The following is a 27,979-nucleotide window of genomic DNA, read 5'->3' as shown; positions in this document are numbered from 1 at the left end:
GGGTGCAGTATTGGCTGCAGCGGCCGCTGAGTAAAGATGCGCGGGTTACGGCTGCTGGTGTTGCTGGGCTTGTTGGCGGCGGCGGCGAAGGGCGACTGGTCTCCCCCGAGTTTCAACATGAGCCTGGACACGCCGCCCTCACAGCGCTGGGGACCGCTGTTCAAACAATGCGACACCGCACAGCTGAAGAGGGACATGCTCCAAGTGGTCGGGTGGGTAAGCAGTTCACGGCCGCATCCCACCCGAGCACTGAGTTATAGTCAATAGACAAGAGGTGCAGGAGGAGGCCATTCGGCCCTTCGAGCCAGCACCACCATTCAATGTGATCATGGCTGATCATTCTCAATCAGTACCCCGTTCCTGCCTTCTCCCCATACCCCCTGACTCCGCTATCCATAAGAGCTCTATCTAGCTCTCTCTTGAATGCATTCAGAGGATTGGCCTCCACTGCCTTCTGAGGCAGAGAATTCCACAGATTCACAACTCTCTGACTGAAAAAGTTCTTCCTCGTCTCAGTTCTAAACGGCCTACCCCTTATTCTTAAACTGTGGCCCTTTATAATGCTGACAGATGTGAAGTGTTGCTCTGCAGGAGGGCTGATAAACGAGGACATTTGCAACGAGAGGTAGCAACATTGGGGATATCGTATCAACAAGGAACGTTGTTGTCCAAGTCAAATGGTCGCTTGAAGGCAACTTCGCACAGCTGGATAAAAGATAGACACCAAGTGCCGGAGTAACTCGGCGGGTCAGGCAGCATCTGTGGAGAAAAAGGATGGTGTGGTTTCGTTAGAAGCGAAACGTCACCCATTCTTTCTCTCCAGAGACGCTGCCTGACCCGCTGACTTACTCCGGCACTTGGTGTCTATCTTTGGTATACACAGGCATGTGCAGTTTTTGTTTCTACATAGCACAGCTAGATATGGTGCAGATGGTGTCATCTTGGGCCAAACACGAAGCACTGGAGGAACTCAGAGGGTCAGGCAGCTTCCATGGAGGGGGGGGTTTCCGATTGGGACCCTTCTTCAGACTGGTGGTGAAGAGGGTCGCGGCCTGAAATGTCGCACTCCATTGCAAGCACAGGTGTTGCCTGCCTGCCTGCCTGCCTGACCCACCGAGCTCACAGCACTTGATGATTTGCTCAAGGTGGGTTGCAACATGTCCGGGATCCTTGCTTTCATGAACCGAGGCTTAGAAGAGTCGCCAGGTTATGGTAAACCGTTCTAAAGCGTTTACAGTAAAAGTACATTCATGTTAGGCGGCAGAGTACTCATTTTCTATTGCACACAAGAACTTTAAAGGGAGTTTAAACTTCTCCAAGAACTTTAAACGTCCCCAAGAAGCCCTTCTTGCTTAAGTCCATACTTAACGAGCACGGGAATTGGGTCCCAATAGGTTAAAGGCTTGAAGGGAAGATCGAGACAGAGACACTCAGATTCACAAAAGGCTAGTAATTCTGCTATAACACGATCCGGCTAAGAAACGTCGTTTTATGGAAAATTATGTTATAGAAACAATGGTAGCAATGGGGAAAATGTGTTTCAGGCTTGCAATAATAAGGTTACTTGTCGTGGTTACCGGTGTTCAAAATGAAGTAGATGACACGGAGAATTCTTCAAGAAGTTAAAAGCCTTTATTTGCAAACAACGGCTGGAACAATCAGGATGTCAACCATCTGACTGCCCACTTAGTACATCGGGCAGCCTATTTTTATAGGGTTATTCTAAACCTTATCTCCTTTGTATTACCTCATACCCACACTCCCTTTCTCCCACACTCCCTTTCTCCCACACTCCCTTTCTTCAGTCCTTCATTGCTTTGTAGTACCTGTTTGTCCCGCCACCATTAAATCCCATTTAGTAATATATCCTTATCTCAATGCTCACATCCCTTCATATTTCGCCTCCCTTATTTCCTGCTAGTCCATCCCTCACATCCATCCATCCCCCCAAGGCCTATGTTTTTCCTTATCTCTTCTCTTGCCACCATTAAATCCTACTCATTGATGAATGTCCGCATCCCTTCGGATTCTGCTACCCTTATCATCAAGGCTAAAGCAAAGGTACAAGCTGCAAAGGAGTGTTATACAAAGGAGTGTTACAGAGATGCGTCCCTTCGGATTCTCCCCATCCCTTCGGATTCTGCTACCCTTATCATCAAGGCTAAAGCAAAGGAGTGTTATACAAAGGAGTGTTATGTTACAGAGACGTGTCAAGGGTACGGAATGTCTAGAGCGCCTTAATTAGTTACAGACAGGCGCCTAATGCCTAAGCAGTTACAAACCTTAAACAACAATGTATAAAATAATGCCGTAACAATATCTAATGTATAAAATACTAGCAAATAATATCATGCATAAAATAATATTCTCCCATATTCCCCCCTTTGAGACCTACACGGTCTCACAGAAAAAGAAAACCAAAAAACGCACATGCTGTTAACTCAAATCATAAATCCACTCTCAACCATTAGCCCCCCAACTTAGGATTTTATAAAGAACGTGCAGTTTGTCAGTGTTCTTCTTCCAACATGCTAACATCCTGGGTCACTCAGCCAAAAACCTACCCCCATATGTCTAGGGTAGGAAAAAAGACCCAGCTTCCCTTACAACTACGTTCTTAGTAATCTTCCAGAGTAAATTGCTCATCAGTATAGTATTCTATCGGAGAGATCTGTTTCTCTTGGAGGTGAAATTTGCCCGTATCCTGGAGCAACGGCAGCTGATTCGCAGTAGCTTTCACTAGAAGAGATTTAATACATGGAAAAACACAACACAACACAATAGCAATTATAAGCAGGGTGATTCCGATAGTCACCCCGATTTTAACCAACCACGACCCCCATCCGCCTAGAATCTTTTCTAGCCAGCCAAAGAGTTGGTGCCCGTAACCTGCATTCTGTTTAACCTCTGAAGAGTCTAATCTTGAACAATGCGTATAATTGTGAGGGTCTGGTATAGCCAGTATTTGTTCCTTGGCTTTGGCCCATACGATACATTGTGATCGTTGCATAGTGTGTGCCGTATACTGTGCCCACTTATACCAATCATTAGTGGTCGCTGTGCGCCATGCGACTAAGTTATGTGAGTCATCGCCATCCCTATCCTCAACGTTCCTTCGAACCCGCCTCTGTTCCCCTAACTCTAGCAGGGTAGTATTAGGACCAGTCTGGTTCCACCCAGTCCAAAGCTGTGAAATCGAGGGCTCCCAGATCTGATTCGGGAGAGGCACGGTCTGATTTGGGAGAAGCACTATTGTCCCCCACCCCGTCGCCCCTGTCCACATTGTCGCGAGGAGGACAGACGCCCACAACCTCATCTTTAACAACCTCAGAGTCACTAATGCCCCCAAAGACTTCCTTTATGATCTGGTCAATGCCTGATCCTTCCCCTGCGTTTTCGTTCTCACGCTCGCTTACCTCTTCTCTAGTATTTTCGTTCTCTTTCCCGTTTACCTCGAGGTCATTCACAGGTTGTGCCTGTGGGACAGTCCTTGTACAATGATTGAGATGGTACCACGTGGACCGGCCCTCTACCTGAACAGCAGTCGGTGAGGCCTTGGTTACTGTGAACGGTCCTTCCCTTCTCGGCTCATTCCACCTTCGTCGAAAGGCTCGCACATAGACCTGATCTCCAGGTTTTAAAAGGTCCTTCGTCCTGGTCCGCCTCTGGCTCCTTTTGCTTTTCCTGTGTGTAAATAGACTTGTGTATCATAGTTAACTGTTGCATGTATTGTTTAAGTTCTACCTCTAATTGTTCCAGGCTTGGTCCCTTGAAAGGACCTCTCCATTTGGGCATCGGCATGGGTCTGCCAGTGAGCATCTCATGTGGTGTTAAATGAGTTATTTGATTAGTTTGCATGCCACAGCTCATTAATGCCAATGGCAGGGCATCAATCCAATTTAACTTTGTAGTTGCGCAAATCTTGTTCAATTTAGCCTTCAATGTTCCATTAACTCTTTCTACCATGCCCTGAGATTGAGGGTGGTATACACACCCAAATCTTTGTTTCACTCTCAGGGCTTGCAGCACCAATTTAACTGTTTTTTAAATAAAAGCCGCTCCATTGTCGGAACTGATTTCGGTTGCTATACCGAATCGTGGGATGACCTCATTTGTCAGAAACTTGACTACAGTTCCTGCACCTAAATCCTTAGATGGTACTGCCTCCACCCATCTGCTAAATCTATCAATTACTACCAGCATATACATTTTCCCTCTTACTTTTTTCAACATGTCCACATAGTCAATAACCAGGTGTCTAAATGGTCCTTCGGGCACAGGTATATGTCCTATAGGTGTTGCTATTCCCTTTCTAACATTGTTTTGAGCACATATCTCACATTGTGACAAAATGTATTTTACTGAAGCCTGTAGATAGGGTGACCAAAATCCATCTCTCTTTATCTTCCTTAACACCTCCCCCCTTGCACAATGGTCTAGCCCATGCGCTTCTGAGATGAGAATGGTCAGCAGAGGTGTAGGTGCTACCAGTAAACCTTCGTCCGTATTCCACAGGCCCTCTACATTCTGTTTGGCTCCCCTCTGTCTCCATATTGTTTGTTCAGCTAAAGTAGCCCTACCTTGCATCGCAACTATATCCTCCTGTGTGGGTTGCAGGTTCAAATTTACCTGAGGGGCAATAATGGCTGATTGGCATCCAGATGCTTTTCTGGCTGCTTCGTCTGCGGCATGATTGCCCTTTGTGATCATGTCATTTCCCTTTTTATGTGCCTGGCATTTAACGATAGCTAGTGCCTTAGGTTTAGTCAGTGCCTTTATTAGGTCTGAAATTTGCTGAAAATGCTGTATGGGGTCCCCATTGCTTTTCTTGAAGCCACGCTGCTTCCATACTGCCCCAAACAGGTGACAGACCCCATGTGCATATGATGAATCTGTGTAAATGTCAACTTTCTCACCCTCCATCATTTCACACGCTGTTGTTAAAGCCTTAATCTCTGCTAACTGGGCTGAGCAAGGTTGTGGGCAAGCTTCTAATCTGATTGTTTGAAAACCTGATTGGTCCTGCTGCACTACTGCAAATCCTGCATGATTGCCATCATAATCCCTATAGCATGAACCATCCACAAACAAAACTTTCTTGTCCTCATCATTCAGTGGTTCTGATTGTAAGTCCGTCCTTAATTTAGAAAAAACCATCGTTTCCCCAACACAATCATGGGGTTCCCCCTCATAGTCAAGCGGAACATAATCAGCTATGTTACTTGTGGTGCATCTTTGTATTGTAATGTCTGGGAATGTCAACAGCATTTGAAATGCTATTATTCTAGCCGGTGTTAATACAAACTTCCCCTTCTCCAACAGCTCTACTACTTTATGGTGTGTATATATAGTTACAGGATAGCCCATGGTTATAGATGAGGCTTTGTTGTACGCATAGTGCAACGCAGCCAGTCCCAGATAGCAGGGTGGGTAACCCTGCGCCACCTCATCTAATTTTGTACTGTAGTATGCTACAAGCTGCTTAGCTTTACCTATGCCTGTTTCCTGCATCAGTACTGCTGCAGCGTAGCCCTCCTGCCTGTTTGAAACGTACAAGTGAAAGATTCTCTCATAATTTGGCAGGGCCAGGGCTGGGGCTGACTGTAACTCTCGCTTAATGGTGTTAAAAGCTGTCTCCGCAGACATTCCCAAAAATGTCATCATTTGCTTTACTGTCTGAGGCTTGGGAGCTTTAATTATTGCCTCAATTTGATCTGGTGCTATAGCTTTTACTCCCTTGGAGATCAACCGTCCTAAATATTCCACCTGTTGCTTACAAAACTGCAACTTCTTCCTGGACACTTTATGGCCTCCGTCTGCCAGCCTTTCTAAAAGAGTCAGGGTGTCTTGCTCACATTGCTCCTCACTTTCAGAGCAGACCAACAAATCATCCACATACTGTATTAACGTACTATGTAGGGATACACCTTCCAAATCTGCCTTCAGTACCTGATTGAAAACATGAGGCGAGTGTTTAAATCCCTGCGGCATCCTAGTATAAGTATATTGAATGCCCCTGTAAGTAAATGCAAACAAAAACTAACGGCACGCTAAAGAATGCTGAGCAGAGATCAATCACTGAAAAGTACGCTGCTCCGGTGCATCCCCAACATATTCTATCAACTACCTGTCTGCCTACTGGCCTTCCTCTTCCCCTTCCTTGTGCTCCCCCTTGAGGGCCCCAATCCTGTCGGGGCTGATTCCCTGATCTGATTTGCCCCTGATAGGACATTTGAGGAGAAGCTCCCCCAAAGACATTTATTATTGGCATGGGATTCTCTGGCCTCTGCCTGGCTCTGTCATAGGACTCACTCTGCATCAGTGTATCGTTCACTTCTGCTGTTTCAGCCAGGTCTGCTGTTACTGCCAGCATTTTCTTTCCTTTTTCTTGCTCTTTCTTTTTTAGTTCTTCTAGTTGCATTTGCATCAACTTTCTCTGCACCTCTTCTTGTTGGTTCACCATTTTTTTGTCTCTCCTTACGACATTTGTCGACTGCATGAACCAAGTGGTCCCTGAACCTCCTCCAGTCTGGACTTAACTCGAGGAGACATTGCGTCCACTATAGCGGTCCGAAACAAAGCGGTCATCAACTCGTTACCGTCTATGTTTTGTTCGGTTTCAAGTCTCCACTTTTCAGTTGATCCTCCAGATAAGCCGCTGGGTTCTCCGTGTCCCCCAGCGGGTCTCCTTTCAATGTCTTTAGGTCCACTTTGAGTGGGTAACAGTCTCTGAGGGCCTGCCATACCCTCTGCCTGACTCGATCAAATGGCGTGCCATCAATCATCGGGTTATTTGCTGCGTTTTTTATCCCAGCCATTTCAAATAGTTCTGCTAATTTCGTGGTTCCTATTACCTTCACCAGTAGTGCCTTCAAATCTCCCATAGCCAATAATCATCCTGTAGTCTCCTCCTCAAAGGCCCTAATCCATTTTCCTGCCCCGTTATATATGTTGGGCAAGGTGTTTTTCAGCCCCTCTAGGTCTCGGGTCACCCAAGGAATATACTGGGTTTGTCCTGCCTTTTTCACAAGTAATGGCATCATTCCACCCTTCAGCTCCTGTCTCTCGCTTGCCATCTCTTGTTGTGGCTCTATCTGTATACTTTCCCACCTCATTCTTTCCTGGGCGTACCCCTGGCTTTCCTTTCTTTCTCTTTCTATAGTTTTTTCCAACTCCCTCATCTCCCTCTCTAAGTGCTTCATGGATGCCTCTATTTCCCTTCTACGCTCCCTTGTTCTTTCCCCATCACTTTCTAATTCTGCTTCATTCTCCCAGTTTTGCCCTCTCTCTGATGCCTGTTGATTACTCGCCTGTGTTGCTGCGTTGCAGTCTCCCTCATATTCCTTATTTGCTGCCTGACGGATCTCACAAATCTTTCTGTCCCTGAGATCCCTGAGGACCTGCAACCTTTTGATGTCTGCTTCTAGTTCCCGTGCTTCTTGCTTCATCCTTTCCTTTTCTCGCTGCCCCCTTCTCTGTCTATATTCCTTTATGTCTTGCCCATTCCTCCAAACTTTGACTTCTCCTTCTATCTCCACTATCCCTTCCACCAAAGGGCACTGTTTTATTCCGTCCTGGCTGGAATAGGGAGGGGGATACCCAGGGTCCCTTAGGCTGGGGTACAGAGTTGATTTTTTCCCTGAAGCTCCTGATTTTCATGCTGTTTTTGGGTTTTTTTTACTCTTGTTTGGGGTGGTATTCTTTTCCTGGTATGCTTTCCTCAGCCTTTCTCCTTCTATTCTAAACAATTTAAATACGTCTAGTTCTTTTTCCTTTTTCGTTACTCGGGTTTCTGATTTATCCTTAGGCTTAGACAATAGACAATAGGTGCAGGAGTAGGCCATTCAGCCCTTTGAGCCAGCACCGCCATTCAATGCGATCATGGCTGATCACTCTCAATCAGTACCCCGTTCCTGCCTTCTCGCCATACCCCCTCACTCCGCTATCCTTAAGAGCTCTATCCAGCTCTCTCTTGAAAGCATCCAACGAACTGGCCTCCACTGCCTTCTGAGGCAAGGAATTCCACACCTTCACCACTCTCTGACTTATAGTTCTTAATTAACACTTCCATTTCATCACACATATTTATATCAAAATATAACTATATCAAAATACATATCAAAATTTATATCATATTTATATCATTCCGTGGGCCATTTCGTAACCAATTTTTTCGTCCTTTTTTCCCATTTTTCAAGAGTGTTTTTTAATATCCTCTTTGGATACGGAGAATTTCTAACTTAGTATTTCAACTGCAGTTATTTTATTCATTGTACTCGTCTTATGTTATGTTAGTGCACTTGGTCAGTCACTTTAAATGCAGTCCTTGTTTTCACTCCGTTCCGTCTCTATAGTCACTATGGTACCTATTACGCTATTTCTATTTTTCTACAGTTCTACTATATTCCTTTGATATTTATGTTATCCAATTATTCCAATTTAAAAAAATTTTTTTTTTTTTAATCCTGCCCGTACAGACCCCCAGCTAACCAGAGATCCCTAGCCAACTAGAGCGGTATCCACAGGATGCTTTATCCTGCCCGTACAGACCCCTAGCCAACCAGAGATCCCTAGCTAACTAGAGCGGTATCCACAGGACGCTTTATCCTGCCCGTACAGACCCCTAGCTAACCAGAGATCCCTAGCTAACTAGAGCGGTATCCACAGGACGCTTTATCCTGCCCGTACAGACCCCTAGCTAACCAGAGCGGTATCCACAGGTCGCCTCGTCTATTCAGTCCCCTATCCTCCTAGGGCGGTATCCACGAGGTCTTCGTGACGTCACAAACTCTTACTCAACTAAATCTACTTTCTTAACTTATCTATTTTCTACTTACCCCACTGCGCAGCCTTCCTGAGCAATCCTCCGGGTCTCTTTTTAGAATAGTTTAGACAGATTCTTTGGATCGGAGAGGCCCTTGGACCGCCTGGGCGCTCCTGTGCCACCAGTGGTCCCCCGTTTTCAACAGGTCATTAGTCCAAATAAAGCGGAAAACCGCCTAACTTTTTGCGGGTGGCCACCCTTTACCTGTTGAACCGAGGAGCCCCTGACGGGCTTGGAAGCGCCTTTAGCTTGTCGTCCGTTATCGAACGGGCCTCTTTCCGATCCTGCCGACTACGCCAATTTTGTCGTGGTTACCGGTGTTCAAAATGAAGTAGATGACACGGAGAATTCTTCAAGAAGTTAAAAGCCTTTATTTGCAAACAACGGCTGGAACAATCAGGATGTCAACCATCTGACTGCCCACTTAGTACACCGGGCAGCCTATTTTTATAGGGTTATTCTAAACCTTATCTCCTTTGTATTACCTCATACCCACACTCCCTTTCTCCCACACTCCCTTTCTCCCACACTCCCTTTCTTCAGTCCTTCATTGCTTTGTAGTACCTGTTTGTCCCGCCACCATTAAATCCCATTTAGTAATATATCCTTATCTCAATGCTCACATCCCTTCATATTTCGCCTCCCTTATTTCCTGCTAGTCCATCCCTCACATCCATCCATCCCCCCAAGGCCTATGTTTTTCCTTATCTCTTCTCTTGCCACCATTAAATCCTACTCATTGATGAATGTCCGCATCCCTTCGGATTCTGCTACCCTTATCATCAAGGCTAAAGCAAAGGTACAAGCTGCAAAGGAGTGTTATACAAAGGAGTGTTACAGAGATGCGTCCCTTCGGATTCTCCCCATCCCTTCGGATTCTGCTACCCTTATCATCAAGGCTAAAGCAAAGGAGTGTTATACAAAGGAGTGTTATGTTACAGAGACGTGTCAAGGGTACGGAATGTCTAGAGCGCCTTAATTAGTTACAGACAGGCGCCTAATGCCTAAGCAGTTACAAACCTTAAACAACAATGTATAAAATAATGCCGTAACAATGTCTAATGTATAAAATACTAGCAAATAATATCATGCATAAAATAATATTCTCCCATATTACTTTCCTGTGATTTTCCAAACATGGTGTTTTGAATAACTATAAGTTTATTTATGTTTCTACAAGCTAAAATACTAAAGATTCTACGTTACATTGTTTAATAGAGCTTCGTTGTTCAAGTATCAATGGAAGTGATTTCTATGGAAACCCGTGGTTAAAGTAACGGCTGGGTTCTGGTGATCTTGTTATCATGAGACCATGGTGGGTCGTCACTGTTGGAAGGCTAGATGGAAACATTTTTGTCTGCTTGCCAATTTCCAAACTAACTTTAGTTCCCAACCGTACTTGCGGTGCATCCAACTCGTCAACTGACAAGAGACTTGAGCACTTAAATTGCCAAAGGACCGAGTACTGGAAAACAGGATTAGTTGGCATGGACAGTGTTGGCTGAAGGACCTGTTTCTGTGCAGTATGAAGCAATAATGAAAACAGGACAGTACAGAAAGAGCTAGGGTGTGCAGGAAGCACAGGCAGAACAGGGGCAGAGGGGGGACAGGAGCAGAGGCTGTATGTGTGGGGAACTACTTCCTCAACTCTATCCCCACTCCACCGCCACTGTAACATCTTCGTCTCACCACACAGACCAAACTCCCCACCATTGACCACAACTGCACTTCATGCTGCTTTGGGAAAGCAGCCAAAATATCTAAAGACCTTTCCCACCCAGGCAATTCCTTCCACTCCCCGCTCCCATCACCAGACGCAGATCGGATGCCGCCTGACCTGCTGAGTTACTCCAGCATTTTGTGAATAAATACCTTCAATTTGTACCAGCATCTGCAGTTATTTTCTTATACATCTAGTTTGGTTTATTGTCACGTGTACCGAGGTACAGTGAAAAGCTTTTGTGTGCTAACCAGTTAATGGAAAGACAATACATGATTACAATCAAGCTAAATTCGATCTATTTTGTCATAACGGCAAAAGTGATAGAAGCAGAATTAGGCTATTTGGCCCATCACATCAATTCCGCCATTCAATTATGGCTGGTCTACCGCTCTCTCCTAACCCCATTCTCCCGCCCTCCCCATAACCTCAGACATCTGTGCTAATCAAGAATCTATCTATCTCTGCCTTAAAAATATCCACTGACTTAGCCTCCACAGCCTTTGGTGGCAAAGAATTCTACAGATTCACCACCCACTGACTAAAGAAATTCCTCATCTCCTTCCTAAAAGAACGTCCTTTAATTCTGAGGCTATGACCTCTAGTCCTAGCTTCTCCTACTAGAGGAAACGTCCTCTCCACATCCACTCTATCCAAGCCTTTAACTATTCTGTATGTTTCAATGAAGTCCTCCCTCATTCTTCTAAACTCCAGCTAGTACAGGCCCAGTGTCGACAAATGCTCATCATATGTTAACCTACTCATTTTTGTGAACCTCCTCTGGACCCTCTCCAGAGCCAACACATCCTTCCTCAGATATTGTGACCAAAATGGCTCACAATATTCCAAATGCGGCATTACCAGCGCCTTATAGAGTGTGTGTTTTATTTTATTTTGAAGGCAACATCAACACACTAACCATATAACATAGTGTGTAGACTAATCTACCCCATGCTGTACATGTTTTCTGCGGTTAGACCCGAGAAAACCTCTTATCTTCTTGTTATTTTCAACAGCACCTAGTGACCTATCTGTTATGTTTCATTTACATGAGTGTTCATTTATTAGGCTTATTTCTCAGTGCTATTTTAAGAAAAATAATGAAAATATGCTCAAATTAACTGTACTATTGCATTACAGCATTGTTGCTCCAAAGTGGGTGGTTACAATTATTGACATATTAGCACCTGTGCTGAGCCAAATATTGCCACATCCCTATGGCGAAGAAATTAAAGGAATAAGTAAACTTCTTGGTGTGAAACTTGGAGAAGGACTTCTTATAAATCTTGTCTACGAAGCTTCTGGGTATGTGATCTTTGATATGTTAACATTAAATAAATACAAGAGAATGAAATGTGTTTAATTGTCATACGTACTGACAATGAAACTGAAATTTTTGCTTGCAACAGGATAGCAGGTGTGTATCACAACACACATGCTTAATACATAATAAACATAACCAATAAATTCTTTAACTATTTCACTTTATCTTATGAGGATAGTCACACAGTTAAAATACCGCTATCAAAATAGATCACACTTTGAACTTATAACCATTTAGGCACAATTTAGTTTGAATCACTTTTTTTTGTTAACATAAAAAAACGATGCCATTGTTAGATAATATTAATGGCCTGGGATAAAGTATACTACAATGTAATAGGTATGAGAAAAATGTATTATGAACAAGTAGAGTTTTAGGTTGACCTAGATTTCCAATTAGTATTATATTAACATCAGTATTAACCTATTTCATATAAATGGATTTACAGCAGTGCCCAGGCAATATTGAATGAAACAATTGGGCAACTAATATGTTCTCCCCTCATCCTTGTATTTTCATGCTTGCGGGAATATATTTCAGAGTTTTCAAAATAAAGTGCGATCTAGAGCACTCTGAGTAAGATGGCCACTCAGCTGCCCTGGCCAACCTGGTGCACATTGTGCTCCACCGCCCCAGCATTAGTTGGGCTTGTGTCCCACCTTCTACCCAAACATTCCAGCCTCCCCACATCCTTTAAGATCTTTTAATAAAACCCATCTCTTTTGATGTGTTTCTGACTAGTCATCCTCCTATCTCCTTGTGTTCATGTGCTAAGTGTTATTGCACCCCAAAGAAGGGGTTTAGATACCCCACTGGTGACGAGGGCAACTCTTTGTGGCTATGGCCTGAGCTCCAGAGGCAACCACCAGAGTATGTCCATTGTCGAGGACTATCAGGTGTCAGAAGTTATGGGGAGAGGGCAGGAGAATGGGGTTAGGAGGGAGAAATAGATCAGCCATGATTGAATGTAGATGATGTGCCAAATGGCCTAAATCTACTCCTATCCTTATGATCTTATTGAGCAACAGATGTTGCACATCAGTCACTGTGCCCCACCAATGGTTTCAGCTTGAAGACAAGTGGCAACCTCTAGTTTTGCTGCGATTCCTTGGAGATAAGCAAGAGAATGCCCTTCTCCAAGCCTGTTAGGTCTGGCTTAGTGGCCCATGCTTGAAATCTTATGCTTTCTCCACCCATATATTGCACTCACCTCCAGCTGGGACAGCAGAATAAGGAAGTCATGTTTCACTTTTAAATATTTCATTTAGTTTAACATTTTCAATGATATGTCGATCATTAAATGTTTTAGCACTGTATATATTTATTCCTAACAGAGTTAACAGGTTTTGAGTCTCTATTAATATCAGAGACAATATATTATTGTTAAATTCTTTAAAAACAGTTCTGACAGGTGATGAGGCACAACTTTGCCTTCTGTCAAACCCTGTCAGAGTTCTGGAGGCAAGACTTCAACTATGTGTTGCCTGAGGCCTGGTCACCATTGATGCCCTGCAACAGTGGCGCAGCGGTAGAGCTGCTGCCTTACAATGCCAGAGACCCGTGTTTGATTCTGACTGTGGGTGCTTTCGGTGCGGAGTTTGAATGTTCTTTCAGTGACCTCGTGGGTTTCCTCCGGGTGCTCTGGTTTCCTCCCACATTCTAAAGATGTGCACGCTTGTAGGTTAATTGACTTCTGTAAAAATTGCCTCTAGTGTGTAGGATATAGAAGTAGTGTATGGGTGGACTCGGTGTGCTGACGTGTCTATTTCCGCACTGCTCTAAACTAAACTAAATTAAATTAAACTAAACTCTCCAGGGTTCCATCAGTGCATGGGGAGTGTGCAAGCAATAAGTGTAGCTGCAGGCCCTACTCTATGATAATACAATAAATCCTCATTTCAATGGACCCCTTTGTAATGGATTTCAGTTATAGCGGATGGACCGCCTCCATGGTTGCTTAGAGCGCAGGCTTCCAAGGACACCCGCCCGACTCGAAGGATGCACCAGGGAGACTTTCTTCACCCACCACATGGTCCAGTTGAGGCGGCTGATGTTGCAGCTCGCATTGCCACCCCTTCCCTTCCCCCCTCAACCCCCACCCATCCACCGCCACCTCCTCCTAGACCACCTAGTTTTAAGGTGAAACAACACAAAGTGCTAGTGCAACTCAGTAGATTGAATCAGTCTGAAGAAGGACCCCGATGTCACCTATCTGTGTTCTCCAGAGATGCTGCCTGAAGAAGGGTCTCGACCAAAAATGTCATCCATTCCTTCTCTCCAGAGATACTGCCTGACCCGCTGAGTTACTCCAGCACTTTGCGTCTCTTTTGTGTATTAACCATCATCTGCAGTTCATTGTTTCAACTACATACAATGGTCATACCAGGGCCGTTTTTACAGCATTATGGGCCCCCGGGCAAAGCAGTGTACTGGGGCCCCTACCGTTACTCTTCCCTCACCCCCCTTTCCCTACCAGCCCCCCCCTGTCGTGCCGGCGAAAAGCACTTACCGAAAAGCACTTAGCGATGGACTTAGGGTGCTACATTGTTGCGAAAAGCACTTACAGATCGCTGTGAGAAGCACTTAGTGACCGAAAATGTTGCGAAAAAAGCACTTATTGAACCTACATTTTTAAAGTAGTATTTATTTATTGCAAGTCACTTAACATACACAGATCAGCATGGGGCCCCTATGCTCGTGGGCCCCCGGGCAAGTGCCCATCAGGCCCATGCGTTAAGACGGCCCTGGGTCATACCTTACTTGATTATAATGGACAATCGGTAAAAACTGACATAATTTCCCCCTGGTCCATTATACCGAGGGTTTACTATACTGATAGATAGGGTAATTTAACTGATGCATTACTCATGTCACTGTTCTCAGATATTGCACTAGCATTGTTGCACAAGACTCAAGAGGAACAATTTACCACTGTAGAAATATGGACTTCCCATTCACTGACATTTTAAGGAATGTCACAGTTGACATACAATTTATAAAGAATGGTCAGGTAAGTGACATTAAAATTACAACATGTGGCAAATAATACAAATTTTTAAAAAAAGTTTTAAATTGCCAGAATATCGAGATATGGCATAAGATCCATGTTTCCAATTTTCCAATAAGTTCTGAATAGTTCTGTGTTTATCAATAGAAAACCTGGTATTTTTTCAACAATTACACATTGGGAAATATAGATTTGTTTTCTTGAAACCAAGAAAGTTAAAAGGTCTACAAGAGATCCTCAAATTGATGGTGGGAAATGCTGATATGACTTATGTTGACCTGTTTCTTCTAATCTTTGTAAAGGGTAGCAACACAATACAAATAAAAAACACAATCTAATGCAGGTATCACAAAAAGCTGGAGTAACTCAGCAGGTCAGGCAGCATCTCAGGAGAGAAGGAACGGGCGGCGTTTCGGGTCGAGACCCTTCTTCAGACTGATGTCGGGGGGGTGGGGGGGACAAAGAAAGGATGTATTTGGAGACAGGAAGACAGTGGGAGAACTGGGAAGGGGGATGGGGAAGAGAGGGACAGAGGAGCTATCTAAAGTTAGAGGTCAATGTTCATACCACTGGGCTGTAAGCTGCCCAAGAGAAATAGGAGGTGCAGTTCTTCCAATTTGCAGTGGGCCTCACTATGACACTGGAGGAGGCCCATGACAGAAAGGTCAGACTGGGAGTGGGAGGGGGAGTTGAAGTGCCCAGCCACCGGGAGATCAGGTTGGTTAAGGCAGACTGAGCGACGGTGTTGAGCGAAACGATCGCCGAGCCTGCGTTTGGTCTTGCCGTTGTAGACAAGTTGACACCTGGAACAGCGGATACAATAGATAAGGTTGGAGGAGGTGCAGGTGATCTATTGCAGGTTATGTAAAAAAATGTTCCTTTGTTTGGGACGTAGGCAAGTTCTTCAATGGTCCCACATTAAAACCAGGGTTTATTGGTATATTTAAACGGCAATTATCTGGGTTCCTGTGATAGAGAAATATTTGGAGATTAGAAAGAGTTGATATGGTAGGAGGGAGAGCACTGGTTCTGATCTGAGAGTCTGAATGGTATATTTCTATGCTGACACAAATTTTATTATATAGTTAATGTTTGAGCTGGGCGGTAATGAGGCTTGATGATGGATAAAGCTCTTCCCAGCTTTGTCTAGCATGATGCCCAAGTTCAAAGTTTGGAGAAATATACCATGTGAAGCAATTCTTGTCCTTTACGAAACATCCTTATAAGCTGCTGATGGAGCTTAACATTTCGCTGCCAGACTCCAGTGAATCTGGGGGAACTTTGTAGCTGAAACCATCGGCAATTGAGAACATTCATTGGGTCCCAGAAGAGTTGGGAGGGTTTCAGTCCATAGTTTTACCACAGCCCCTGTAATGAAGGTGCACAAAAACTCTGAGCCTTCTTACAGGAGAATGTGCAGATGCCACACAGACTGCTCCAGAGTTCATGATTGTTACCGGGTTCCTGAAGATGTGAGGCAGCAGCACTGAGGCCGTGCGACTGACATGCAGATTGAGCTCATTTTGAATAGCCTTGAATAGCCTTGTTAAGCATCAGTCAGAAAACTGACATTTATATGGGCCTGAGTACAAATTTATGCAGTCTGAAAAAAAAGAATGCTGTCATTTTATTTAATCTGATCAATTGATGCACAGTGTTGTTCATTGGGTAATCTGTAAAACCCATGGTCTTCTCAGGCTTATTTGTTTGGCATGGCTGCCACAAAAAGATATAGAAATAAAAGGCCCTTTCTGTTATGAAATTACTTTCACTCGAAAATGGTGTATGAACAGTTTCATAGTAGCAGATTGAGATGGAAATAAAGAAATACCAGGACATTGTGAAACCTAATGTTAATATAAATACCATCTCCCATGATAATTATTTAAACTATATGAATATATTCCTTCTTGCTAATGATCTGTTTGGCTTTTTGGAATAGCTGATTGCTTGTACCCTACAATTTAATGCTGCCCAAGTCTTAACTGTGTGCCCAATTTGTTTTATTTATGTTTTTATTCAGATTGCCTACACAGGGACAACATTCCTTGGTTTTGTAGGTTTATGGACCGGCCAAAAACCAAACAAGTTTACCATTACTGGAAATGAAAGAGGTTTGTTGAACTTTGTTACGCTTTCTTGATAAACCTACTCATCAGAATGAGTGTTTATATAAACTGAACACTGTCAGGTTCCTTTGAGACTTGATACATTTGAGGTAACTTGTGTAAACAATATTGTTAACTTTGAAATGTTTGGAGTTGCTGATTTCATTCCATTATATTCTCAAGAGACCGTCACACTTTGGACAGCTTGTAAGGATTTCCATTAGTTATAACTAATGGAATTGCTCAAAGTAAGAATGATGGACTATTTCCAGATTCTACAAAGTTAGATCATATAAACAATGAAACATCGAAAGAGAATGTTCTCTCAAGATTTCCCATCACGAATATAAGCAGCTTTGTCAGAGGGGCTACTGCATTATATATAAATAAAAAGGTCTGTCTGTCTACTATTTAAATACGTATTGCTTAATCATTTTTAAATTAGAGTGATCCTCTTTAACTCTATTTAATTAACATTTAATTAATTGATAGGTAGGTTTTCCCTATGTGTTTCCTTATGTCATTTAACCCATCATATGCATAAATCATACTGTAACATGTTAGATTGTAGCCCAGGGCTGTGGTCAATGTATAAAATTTCATTGCAACTATTCAGCTGACTGAATCATTATTCTAATGTTAATACTGTCATTGTGTAAATAGATCCACTGTATAAGAAATATACTCTAATTATGTCTTGAAAATCTGACTGTACTTCAATGGCCCAAATGGATTTATGTTCTGGGAAATAATTAAAGGTTTTAAGAAAACCACTTAATGTTCCAGCACACAAATTCGGGGTAATTCTGGGTAATTGTTCTTCTGACCCCAAACTGAATCTCCCAGTTTCATTCAATAAGTAAGAAGATGTAACAGATGTGTCACAATAAGAACAGGAGGTTTTAAAAAACTTAGGCAGTGGATGGAAGCAAATGAGAAAATCTTCACTTTCTAACCAATGACCAGGATTCTGATTGGCATCCAACTGTTTTATTCATATATTTCGAGTCCTAATAATCCTTGAGGAGACTGTGTTTTTCAAAGTAGAATCACACATACATGTTGTGTTTGCCCTAAAACCAGGATCTCTTTGCAATGCACACAGGTTGCCATATGCAGAAGTTAATTTTTACACTTTGTGGTGCAGTTTTGCAGCAATATTTTTGTTAGATTAAATCATAATTCAGGGGGCCCACATGATTTGAGTCTATTAATGTTTATTTTCTTTATTTTTTCCCACTGAAGTTTATTATTGAGACCATGCTAGATTTTGTATAATGGTGTCCAGTTTATTGGCAAATGCAACAAAAAATGCCTATACTCCCCAAGCTGTTTAGGTTCAATGTGTTTGGCCTGTTCCCATAACTCCTTATTTCTTGATCTTTGATTTACTTTTCCTTTGATTTATATTTTGTGACATCATTCTCAGTCATTTGCACTGTATCCTCCCAATTCTTTCAAAATCCTTTCAGCAATGTTGATCTGTATTTAGTAATCTATTGTAGTCTTACTTTAGTTTACTTACTAATGAATTCACCATGCATGCCTTCATTTATCTTCTGTACCTCTTTGCTTAGAAATACTTAAAATTTTATTTCTTTATGAAGCATAATATACACAAAATATAGAATTTACAATGATTTAATAATTTCTGGAGCTTGATTTAGTAATTTCTACAGAATGTAGTAATTCTGCAATTAATTTAATGGAGCTTTAATTTAGTTCGTTTAGTTTAGAGATGCAATGCGGAAACAGGCCCTTCGGCCCACCCAGTCCGCACTGCCCAGTGATCCCTGCACACTAACGCTATCCTACACACACTAGAGTCAATTTACAATTTTACCAAGCTAATTAATCAACAAAACTGTACATCTTTGGAGTGTGGGAGGAAACCCACGCAGGTCACGGGGAGAATGTACAAACTCTGTACCGATAGCACCCGTAGTCAGGATCGAACCCAATTCTCTGGCGCTGTAAGGCAGCAACTCTATCGCTGTGCCAAAATTATCAACAAATTATTAAGTGTTTTAACCAGAATTTTGTGCTCAATTGATGTATCCTGATCTACAAGGTACCAGTTGATTTAGTAAAATGCTGATTGAGATACTGCTTTGCTTGTCTTCAAAACAAGGTGTCCAGAATAGAACATAGAACGGTGTAGTGCAGGAACGGGCTGGTCAGCCCACCATCTCAGCACTCACTATGCAACCAATCTAATCTTATTTGCTTTTGCTACTTGCCTGCACTTCATTATGCACAGTCTGGCTGAATTTTCAAACTAGACTCTGTTTACGTGAAATCTAGAGTCATATGTATAAACAATATTTAATATTTTATTCAAGCTAAAGATCATTGGTGGAAAACTGCAATTGCTCTACTTTTGAAGCGTAATCCTTCTCCAAGCTGGCTGATTAGAGATGTAAGTAATTTTATTGCTCTTTGAACATACCTTTTACGTATCTGGCAAAGAGTCATCACACTTTAGTATCATTTACAATCAAGTGGGAGGCCAAACGGGCTTAGTTTAACATTTCACCTGAAAGGTGGTATCCTGGAGATAAGAAAAGGCCCATTATTGGCTGGGGAAGGGGTGATACGAGAATGTGAACAGTGGAACTGGTTGAAATTAGAGAGCTCAATATTCTTACTGTTGGGTTGTAAGCTGCCCAAGCGAAATGTAAGATGCCATTCTCCAACTTGATAGTGGCCTCACTCTGACAATGGAGGAGACCCAAGACAGAAAGGTCAGTATGGGCATAGGATGGTGAGTTAAAATGTTTGATTACTGGGGGATCATGTAGGCCAAGGCATACTGAGCATAAGTGTTCAATGGAACAGCCACCCAGTCTACATTTGGTCTTGCTTGGATATGAAAGATTTAGAGGGATATGGGGCCAAACATGAGCAGGCAGGACCAGTATAGATGGGGCATCTTAAGTCATATGGTCATAAGTGATAGGACAGAATTAGAACATTCGGCCCATCCTTTGATATAAAGGAGCCCACACCAAGAACAATGGATACAGTAGACGAGGTTGGAGGAGGTGCAAGTGAACCTCTGCCTAACCTGAAAGGACTGTTGGGGACCCTGGATGGAGTCGAGGGAGGAAGTGTAAGGACAGATGTTGGCAGAATAGACTTGATAGGCCGAATGGCCTAATTCTGCTCCTGTCACTTATGAGATGTAAAGTTGCAATGGGTAGAGAAAAGATTCATGAGGATGTTGCCAGGACTCAAGGGTCTGAGCTGTAGGGAGATGTTGAGCTGGCTGGGACTCTATTCCTTGGAGCACAGAGGATGAGGGGTGATCTTGTAGAGGTGGATAAAATCATGAGAGGAATAGATCAGGTAGAGGCACAGAGTCTCTTGCCCAGCGTAGGGGAATCGAATACCAGTTGATAAAGGCATAAGGTGAAGGGGAAAAGATTTAACAGCAAATTAATTGGTAACTTTTTCACACAAATGGGTAGTGGGTGTAAGGAATTAGCTTCCAGAGGAGATAGTTGAGGCAGGGACTATTGCAATGTTTAAGAAACACTTAGACAGGTAGATGGATAGGACAGGTTTGGAGAGATATGGACCAAATGTAGGCAGGTGGGACATGTTGTTCGGTGTGTGTAAGTTGGGGTGAAGGGCCTGTTTCCAAGCTGTTTGACTCTGTGACTCTGACTAATAACAAAAAGGTTTACGTTGCTTGTTTCCTCAGACTCTTGCACAAGCTGCGGACTTCAATGAAGCTTTGAAGAAATTGGCGTATACTCCGATCACTTCAAATGTGTACTTCATTTTAAGTGGAGTGGAACCGGATGAAGGCACGGTTATTACAAGAAACATCAGAGGTCCTGTTAGCATCTGGCCTTTGATGTCTGCCAAAGGAGAGTAAGTGATCAATTAAAAACAAAACATGCCGAGATACTCCCCGGGTCAAGTCATGCCTGTGCAGAAAGACAAAGTGCAAAGAACGTCCATAGAATCCTTTTCCTACACTGTCTAGAGAGCACAGCTTAAGGTGAAAGGAGCAAAGTTTAAAGGAGATGTGTGGATCAACTTTTTTACAGAGGGTGGTAAGACAATGGACAATAGGTGCAGGAGTAGGCCATTCGGCCCTTCGAGCCAGTGCCGCCATTCAATGTGATCATGGCTGATCATTCACAATCAGTGCCCCATTCCTGCCTTCTCCCCATACCCTCTGACTCCGCTATCTTTAAGAACTCTATCTAGCTCTCTCTTGAAAGCATCCAGAGAATTGGCCTCCAATGCCTTCTGAGGCAGAGAATTCCACAGATTTACAACTCTCTGACTGAAAAAGTTTTTCCTCATCTCCGTTCTAAATTGCCTACCGCTTATTCTTAAACTGTGGCCCCTGGTTCTGGATTCCCTCAACATTGGGAACATGTTTCCTGCCTCTAACGTGTCCAATCCCTTAATAATCTTATATGTTTCAATAAGATCCCCTCTCATCCTTCTAAATTCCAGTGTATACAAGCCCAGTCGCTCCAGTCTTTCAACATACGGCAGTCCCGCCATTCCGGGAATTAACCTAATGAACCAACGCTGCATGCCCTCAATAGCAAGAATATCCTTCCACAAATTTGGAGACCAAAACTGCACACAGTACTCCAGGTGCGGTCTCACTAGGGCCGTGTACAACTGCTGAAGGACCTCTTTGCTCCTATACTCAACTCCTCTTGTCATAAAGGCCAACATGCCATTAGCTTTCTTCACTGTCTGCTGTACCTGCATGCTAACTTTAAGTGACTGTTGAACAAGAACACCCAGATCTCTTTGTACTTCCCCATTTCCTAATTTGACACTATTCTAATAATAATCTTCCTTCCTGTTCTTACCACCAAAGTGGATAGCCTCACATTTATCCACATTAAACTGCACCTGGAATACACAGCACCTGAAATACACTGCCAGGGGCAATTGTTGAGGCTGAGATGATCGTGGCATTTAAGACACTTCTATAGGCTTATGGAGATGCTGGGAATGGAAGGGTATAGATTATGTGCAGGGAGATTAGAGTTGTTCTTGTCATTATGTTCAGCGCAGACATTGTGAGCCAAAGACCCTGTTTGGGTTAGTTTTTAGTTTAGTTTAGAGATACAGCATGGAAACAGGCCCTTCGGCCCACCGAGTCCACACCGACCAGCGATCTCCACACACCAATGCTACCCTACACACACTTGTTACAATGTACAAGCTCAAGCCAATTAACTTACAAACCTGTACGTCTTTGAAGTGTGGGAGGAAACCAGAGATCCCAAAGAAAACCCATGCAGTTCACAGGGAGAACGTACAAACTCTGTGTAGACTGCACCCGTAGTCAGGATCAAACCCAGGCCGCTGGTGCTGTAAGGCAGCAACTCTACCACCATGCCATCGTGTTCCTGTGATGTGCTCCTTTTATTAAGTTTTGATAAAGAACCACCAGCAAAATGTAATATTTTGGCCTGTAATAGCAATTTCTTGCCAAGAAATTCCTTCACAAGACTCTACAATAAACAGGACCCGCAAAATTGAAAATCAGCAGAACTTACTGCAATTTCACACACATTAAACCTACCTGAAAATTCAGCTCCTGACCCTTTTCACAACAACATTTAAAAGACATTTGAACAGGTACATGGATATGAAAGATTTAGAGGGATATGGGGCCAAACATGGGCAGGTGGGACCACCATAGATGGGGCATCTTAAGTCAATGGTCGTAAGTGATAGGAGCAGAATTAGACCATTCGGCTCATCAAGTCTACTCTGCCATTCAATCATGGCTGATCTATCTCTCCCTCCTAACCCCATTCTCCTGCCTTCTCCCCATAACCCCAGATACCCGTACTAATCTAGAATCGATCTTTCTCTGATTTAAAAATATCCATTGACTTGGCCTCCACAGCCTTCTGTGGCAAAGAATTCCACAGATTCACCGCTGAGCCAAAGGACCTGTTTCCATGCCGTTTGACTCTGACTTTATGTATGTCTGTATGTACGTATGTATGTATGTATGACTTTATGATCTGAAAAAAAGTTCTTATTCACACTTTGTGCGACCCAATTTTACGGTTCTTTTTTTGCCGTTACTCTGCTGTTTGGAGTACCACCAATCAAGCTTCTTTGTTCTCTGTGAGATCAACAGGGGCTTCAGATACAGTCACGTGCGCTCCCCTTTTGTTCTGCCATTGAAGGTCACAGTCAGATCAGTTTCCTTAGCTGAGTGTCATGCCAGACTGCTTCTGATCTCTCCAGCCATCCCAGTGTTACTGCTCATCGCTGCATTTGAAGCACGTGAGGTCAGGAACCAGCCTGTGTCTCTGGAGCTGTGAGGCAGCAGCTCTACCCACTGCGACCCATTAGGAGCAAAGAGGTCCTTCTGCAGTTGTACAGGGCCCTAGTGAGACTGGAGCGACTAGGCTTGTATACACTGGAATTTAGAAGGATGAGAGGAGATCTTATCGAAACGTATAAGATTATTAAGGGGTTGGACACGTTAGAGGCAGGAAACATGTTCCCAATGTTGGGGGAGTCCAGAACAAGGGGCCACAGTTTAAGAATAAGGGGTAGGCCATTTAGAACGGAGATGTGGAAAAACTTTTTCAGTCAGAGAGTTGTGAATCTGTGGAATTCTCTGCCTCAGAAGGCAGTGGAGGCCAATTCTCTGAATGCATTCAAGAGAGAGCTAGATAGAGCTCTTAAGGATAGCGGAGTCAGGGGGTATGGGGAGAAGGCAGGAACGGGGTACTGATTGAGAATGATCAGCCATGATCACATTGAATGGCGGTGCTGGCTCAAAGGACCGAATGGCCTCCTCCTGCACCTATTGTCTATTGACACTATCGCCCACTGTTTTAATTCACCTAAACTTGAATGCATCTCACAGTGAAATGATGCTTTCTCCTCCCTTACACAGATGGTACAGAGTGCAGACAAACTATGACCACTGGAAAGCTCCACCTCCATGGGATGACCGAAGGTGAACATTCTTGCGCCTTTAAACTTACGAAACATTTGCACATTATTTTCATGCCAGTTTTGTTTTAACATGTTGTGTTTTTTTCTCAAGAACAATAGCCATCCATGGTCTCGAAGCTACAACCCAAAAGAACATCAGTCTCGATACAATGTATGAGGTGAGTGCCTGTGGAATCTAATTATGTTATCAGTTTCCCTCAACTAACGCTCTCCTCCACCTGGCACAACTTGTCCTCACCGGTAACAACTCTTTTAACTCCATTCTCTTCAAGTCAAAGGTGTAGCCATGGGTATTCACATGGGCCTCAGCTATGTCTGCCTCTTTGTTGGTTACATGGAACAGAGAGTCATAGAATCTTACAGCGTGGAAACAAGTCCTTTGGCCCAACTTGCCCACACAACACTAGTCCCACCTGCTTGCATTTGGCACATATCCCTCTAAACCCTTCCTATCCATGAACCTGTCTAAGTCACACTTACACAGAGGGTACAGAGTGCAGACAAACTATGACCACTGTGATGTTTCACCTCCATGGGATGGCCGAAGGTGAACATTCCTGCGCCTTTAAACTTATGAAACATTTGCACATTATTTTTTGTGTCACTTTTGTTTTAACATGTTGTGTTGATATCTCAAGAACACCACAGATGCACTGAGCAGGGGAATTGATGTGCAGGGCGAAATATCTAATAGGAAACTAAGTGGTAATGCAGACAGGTGGGACTAGTGTAGATAGGACACGCTGGTCGGTGTGGGCAAGTTGGGCCGATGGGCCTGTTTCCACACTGTATAACACTATAACTAATTCAGCGGGCCAGGCAACATCTCTGGATGACACGGTTAGTCGATGTTTTATGCTGGGACTCTCCTTCAGAGTGATTCAGATGCTGCCTGACTTTCTCATTTACTCCAGCACTTGGTGTCCCAAGTAAGATTCCAGCACTTGAAGTTCCTTGTCCTGCCATTTCAGGGAAGTCTTTCATGATAGGTTATTGACATGAAACATTGATGTTGCCTGACCTGCTGAGCATTTCTACCATTTTCTGTTTTCAGTTTAGTTTGCAATCAGCTGCAGATAATTTTTCTTTCTGTTTTCCATTCTTTTTCTTACATGATATCTTCTTTTCCCTTGTATGATATCATGAATATGCTTATGCTTACTCACTTCTTGTTTATCAGTTCTGAAGAATTTATATGTAAACCTTTGCTGTAACTTGGTTCATTTAGAGATGATGCCTTATTCTTTGTGTCCGGTTTTCAGCATCTTCAACATTTTATTTTTATTTTAAATATAATTCCATGTTTTCTAATGGCGCCTTTTTTTATATTGTAGATTCTCTCTATGGAACGAGTGTTAAATAAGTGAGTATGCTCTTTAAACCCCCTTGAAATGGAAAATGTTGAAAGAGATTTTATTGCTGTGTTACCCATATATTTGACAATTATACTCTCCTGATTTTCTTGACTCCTGTTGTTTGGAATATTGCAGCAAAAAAGTGCCAACGCTAGCCCTCCCCCTGCCTTTATATAATCTAACCTTCAGCGTAGATACCTTTATCATTAAATAGGGGTGTGGAAATTTACTTGTGATTATTTTTGGGCTTTATGTCATTGCCTGTTTTTCTTAGCTGTTTTGTAAAGCCCCATAAACTATGAGTTTCTTAAAATGACCTGTGAAGCATTGTATTAGGGTGATCATCTTGCTAGGCGTCATCTACCACCTTCCCTCTCCAGTGTGGTCTATAGTTGCTCTTTCCCCATTGCATCACAGTCCACCACTGCTGCTTTGGTCCGTTCTGTACGGAGACTATTTAATTTAACCTGCAGAAAATCTGTTCCTTTCCAAAGTTACCAACAAACAGATCTTCAAGATTGTATGAACTTGCTATCATACAACTTCACAGTTGAAGGGTTGACTAGTGGTTGAAAAATATGCTGGTTGTTGTTTAGTTTAGTTTAGAGATACAGCTCAGAAACAGGCCCTTCATCCCACTGGGTCGGTGCTGACCAGCGATCCCCACACATCACCACTATCCTACACACACTGGGGACAATTTACAATGTTACCAAACCCAATTAACCTCCAAACCTGTCAGTCTTTGGAGTGTGGGAGGAAACCGGAGCACCCGGAGAAAACACATGGGGAGAACGTACAAACTCCATACAGACAACACCTGTAGTCAGGATTGAACCTGGGTCCATGGCACTGTAAGCCAGCAACTCCACTGCTTCGCCGCCGTGCGAAGACATCTGTTGTGTCTGTGAAATCTATTCTAGATTGTGCTTATTTAGTACGGGCAAAAAAGATGAAATCACTGGTAATGTTTTAAAAAATGACACATATATTCCAGGCTCACGGTTTATACGACGTTAATGTGCGCTGCAGAGCCCCATGAATACAGGACAGTGATTCGCTCACAACCTTGAACGGAGGAATCCGATTTTTGTAAGTAAAGTTGAGGTCTAATTTTATTTTGGATATTCTTTCTAACTATATTTTAAATCATAATCTTCCTGTTGTGATTAATGAACAGAAGTCATCGAACAAAAACAAAATTATACTGCTGCGCTAAACTGGAAGAGAGGCTTTCAAGGAATATCAAGATGCTCTATGAAATCTTCTGCCCAATGCGATTTATTTTTATAAATGCCGCACTTGCATTTCATATTGATGCAGTTGGGTTTAGTGCTCAACTCCAAATGTTTTACACAGCTTTTCATTTGAAAAATCAACCCACCTGCTCACATGTAGTTAAGATATTTCTGTGTGCTTTCATTATAAATTAAATATTCAAAAATAACATGATTTTTTGGGGCTAATTAACAGATGTTTACAGAGGTAGATTTGGAATAAAAAAATTATCGCAGCTAGTTCATTGACAGCATTTCACAGAATTAACAAAGCCAAATCAGCTGGTAGATATGGAATTTCTATGAACAATTTTTTTAAATCTGAATGTCTAAAGAATGTTTTGTATGGTAATTAAAGGAAGTCGGTTCCTGCAATATCCACAGGGAAATGTAGGTGACATGTTTGAGGTCATAAAACTACCAAGCCCTGAAACCACCAAGTTTGAGAGAGCAAATGAAATGTAAATGGCGTTTTTAAAAATATCTATATTTTTCTTAAAATTAGTTGCAGGAAATGATTTACAAGAATCCTACGATGATATAGTTATCGATCGTTATTACCAGGATATGAACATACTGGACATGAATGTGTAGAGACTCGTCACTAGTTTGTCCGGGTTCATTTTATGAAATCTGCCCATTTGTTAATTGTTGAAAAGGAATCTGTCTAAAATAATAAAGATGAGCTTAAAGGAACATCTTCAAGGCAGAGAGGGAGAGGGGTTGGTGAAGTTACATGCATTTCATATTGATGCAGTTGAGGTAAAGTGATGAAATCCAAACGGATAGAATTTCAGAGTGTAGGAAGGAACTGCAGATGCTGCTTTAAACCGAAGCTAGACACAAAAAACTGGAGTATCTCAGCGGGACACGCAGCATCTCTGGAGAGAAGGAATGGGTGACGTTTCAGGTCGAGACGTCTGAGGAAGGGTCTGGGCCCGAAACCTCACCCATTCCTTCTCTCCAGAGAGGCTGCCTGTCCCGCTGAGTTACTCCAGCTTTTTGTGTCTCTCTTCGATAGAATTTCAGAACTGCACACCTGGAGAGTTCAAGGAGGGTAGAAAAGATAAGAAGTAACACGGGGGAAGGTTTCTACAGCAGTTGAGCCTGAGGTCGGGCAGAGAAAAGACTCTTACAGCTGCAGACTTTAATTCCAGTAACAAATATTAATTTCCTGAACAATTTATTAATATATTTTGAAATTAGTCTGAAAGATTAAACACAAGTAAAAAAATTGCAGTGTTATAATGGCCAGGCATTGGGCACAGGCCCTTGCTCAGCAAAAATGTATACCACTGATGAAAATCATGTCATGTATTCTTTTCCCTTTCATAATTATGTGCCTGATTTTATGTTTTTCTGATGATGCTTTAATAAACATTTTCTCAAGCA

General features: G+C 42.8%; 1 protein-coding gene across 1 annotated transcript; it reads left to right on the top strand.

Annotated features, from left to right (window-relative positions):
* Positions 1-27,979, top strand: LOC144594877 (N-acylethanolamine-hydrolyzing acid amidase-like). The gene is made up of 11 exons (XM_078401802.1): positions 1-212; positions 11,685-11,849; positions 14,752-14,878; positions 16,899-16,989; positions 19,326-19,402; positions 20,690-20,862; positions 23,894-23,956; positions 24,047-24,113; positions 25,290-25,318; positions 26,308-26,402; positions 26,491-27,979. The coding sequence occupies exons 1-10, from the start codon at positions 37-39 to the stop codon at positions 26,381-26,383; spliced, it is 1,044 nt and encodes a 347-aa protein (XP_078257928.1). The 5' UTR covers positions 1-36; the 3' UTR covers positions 26,384-26,402; positions 26,491-27,979.

This window comes from Rhinoraja longicauda, chromosome 1 (assembly GCF_053455715.1).
Source record: "Rhinoraja longicauda isolate Sanriku21f chromosome 1, sRhiLon1.1, whole genome shotgun sequence".
NCBI lineage: Eukaryota > Metazoa > Chordata > Chondrichthyes > Rajiformes > Arhynchobatidae > Rhinoraja > Rhinoraja longicauda.
This window is presented reverse-complemented; position numbering and strand designations above follow the sequence as displayed.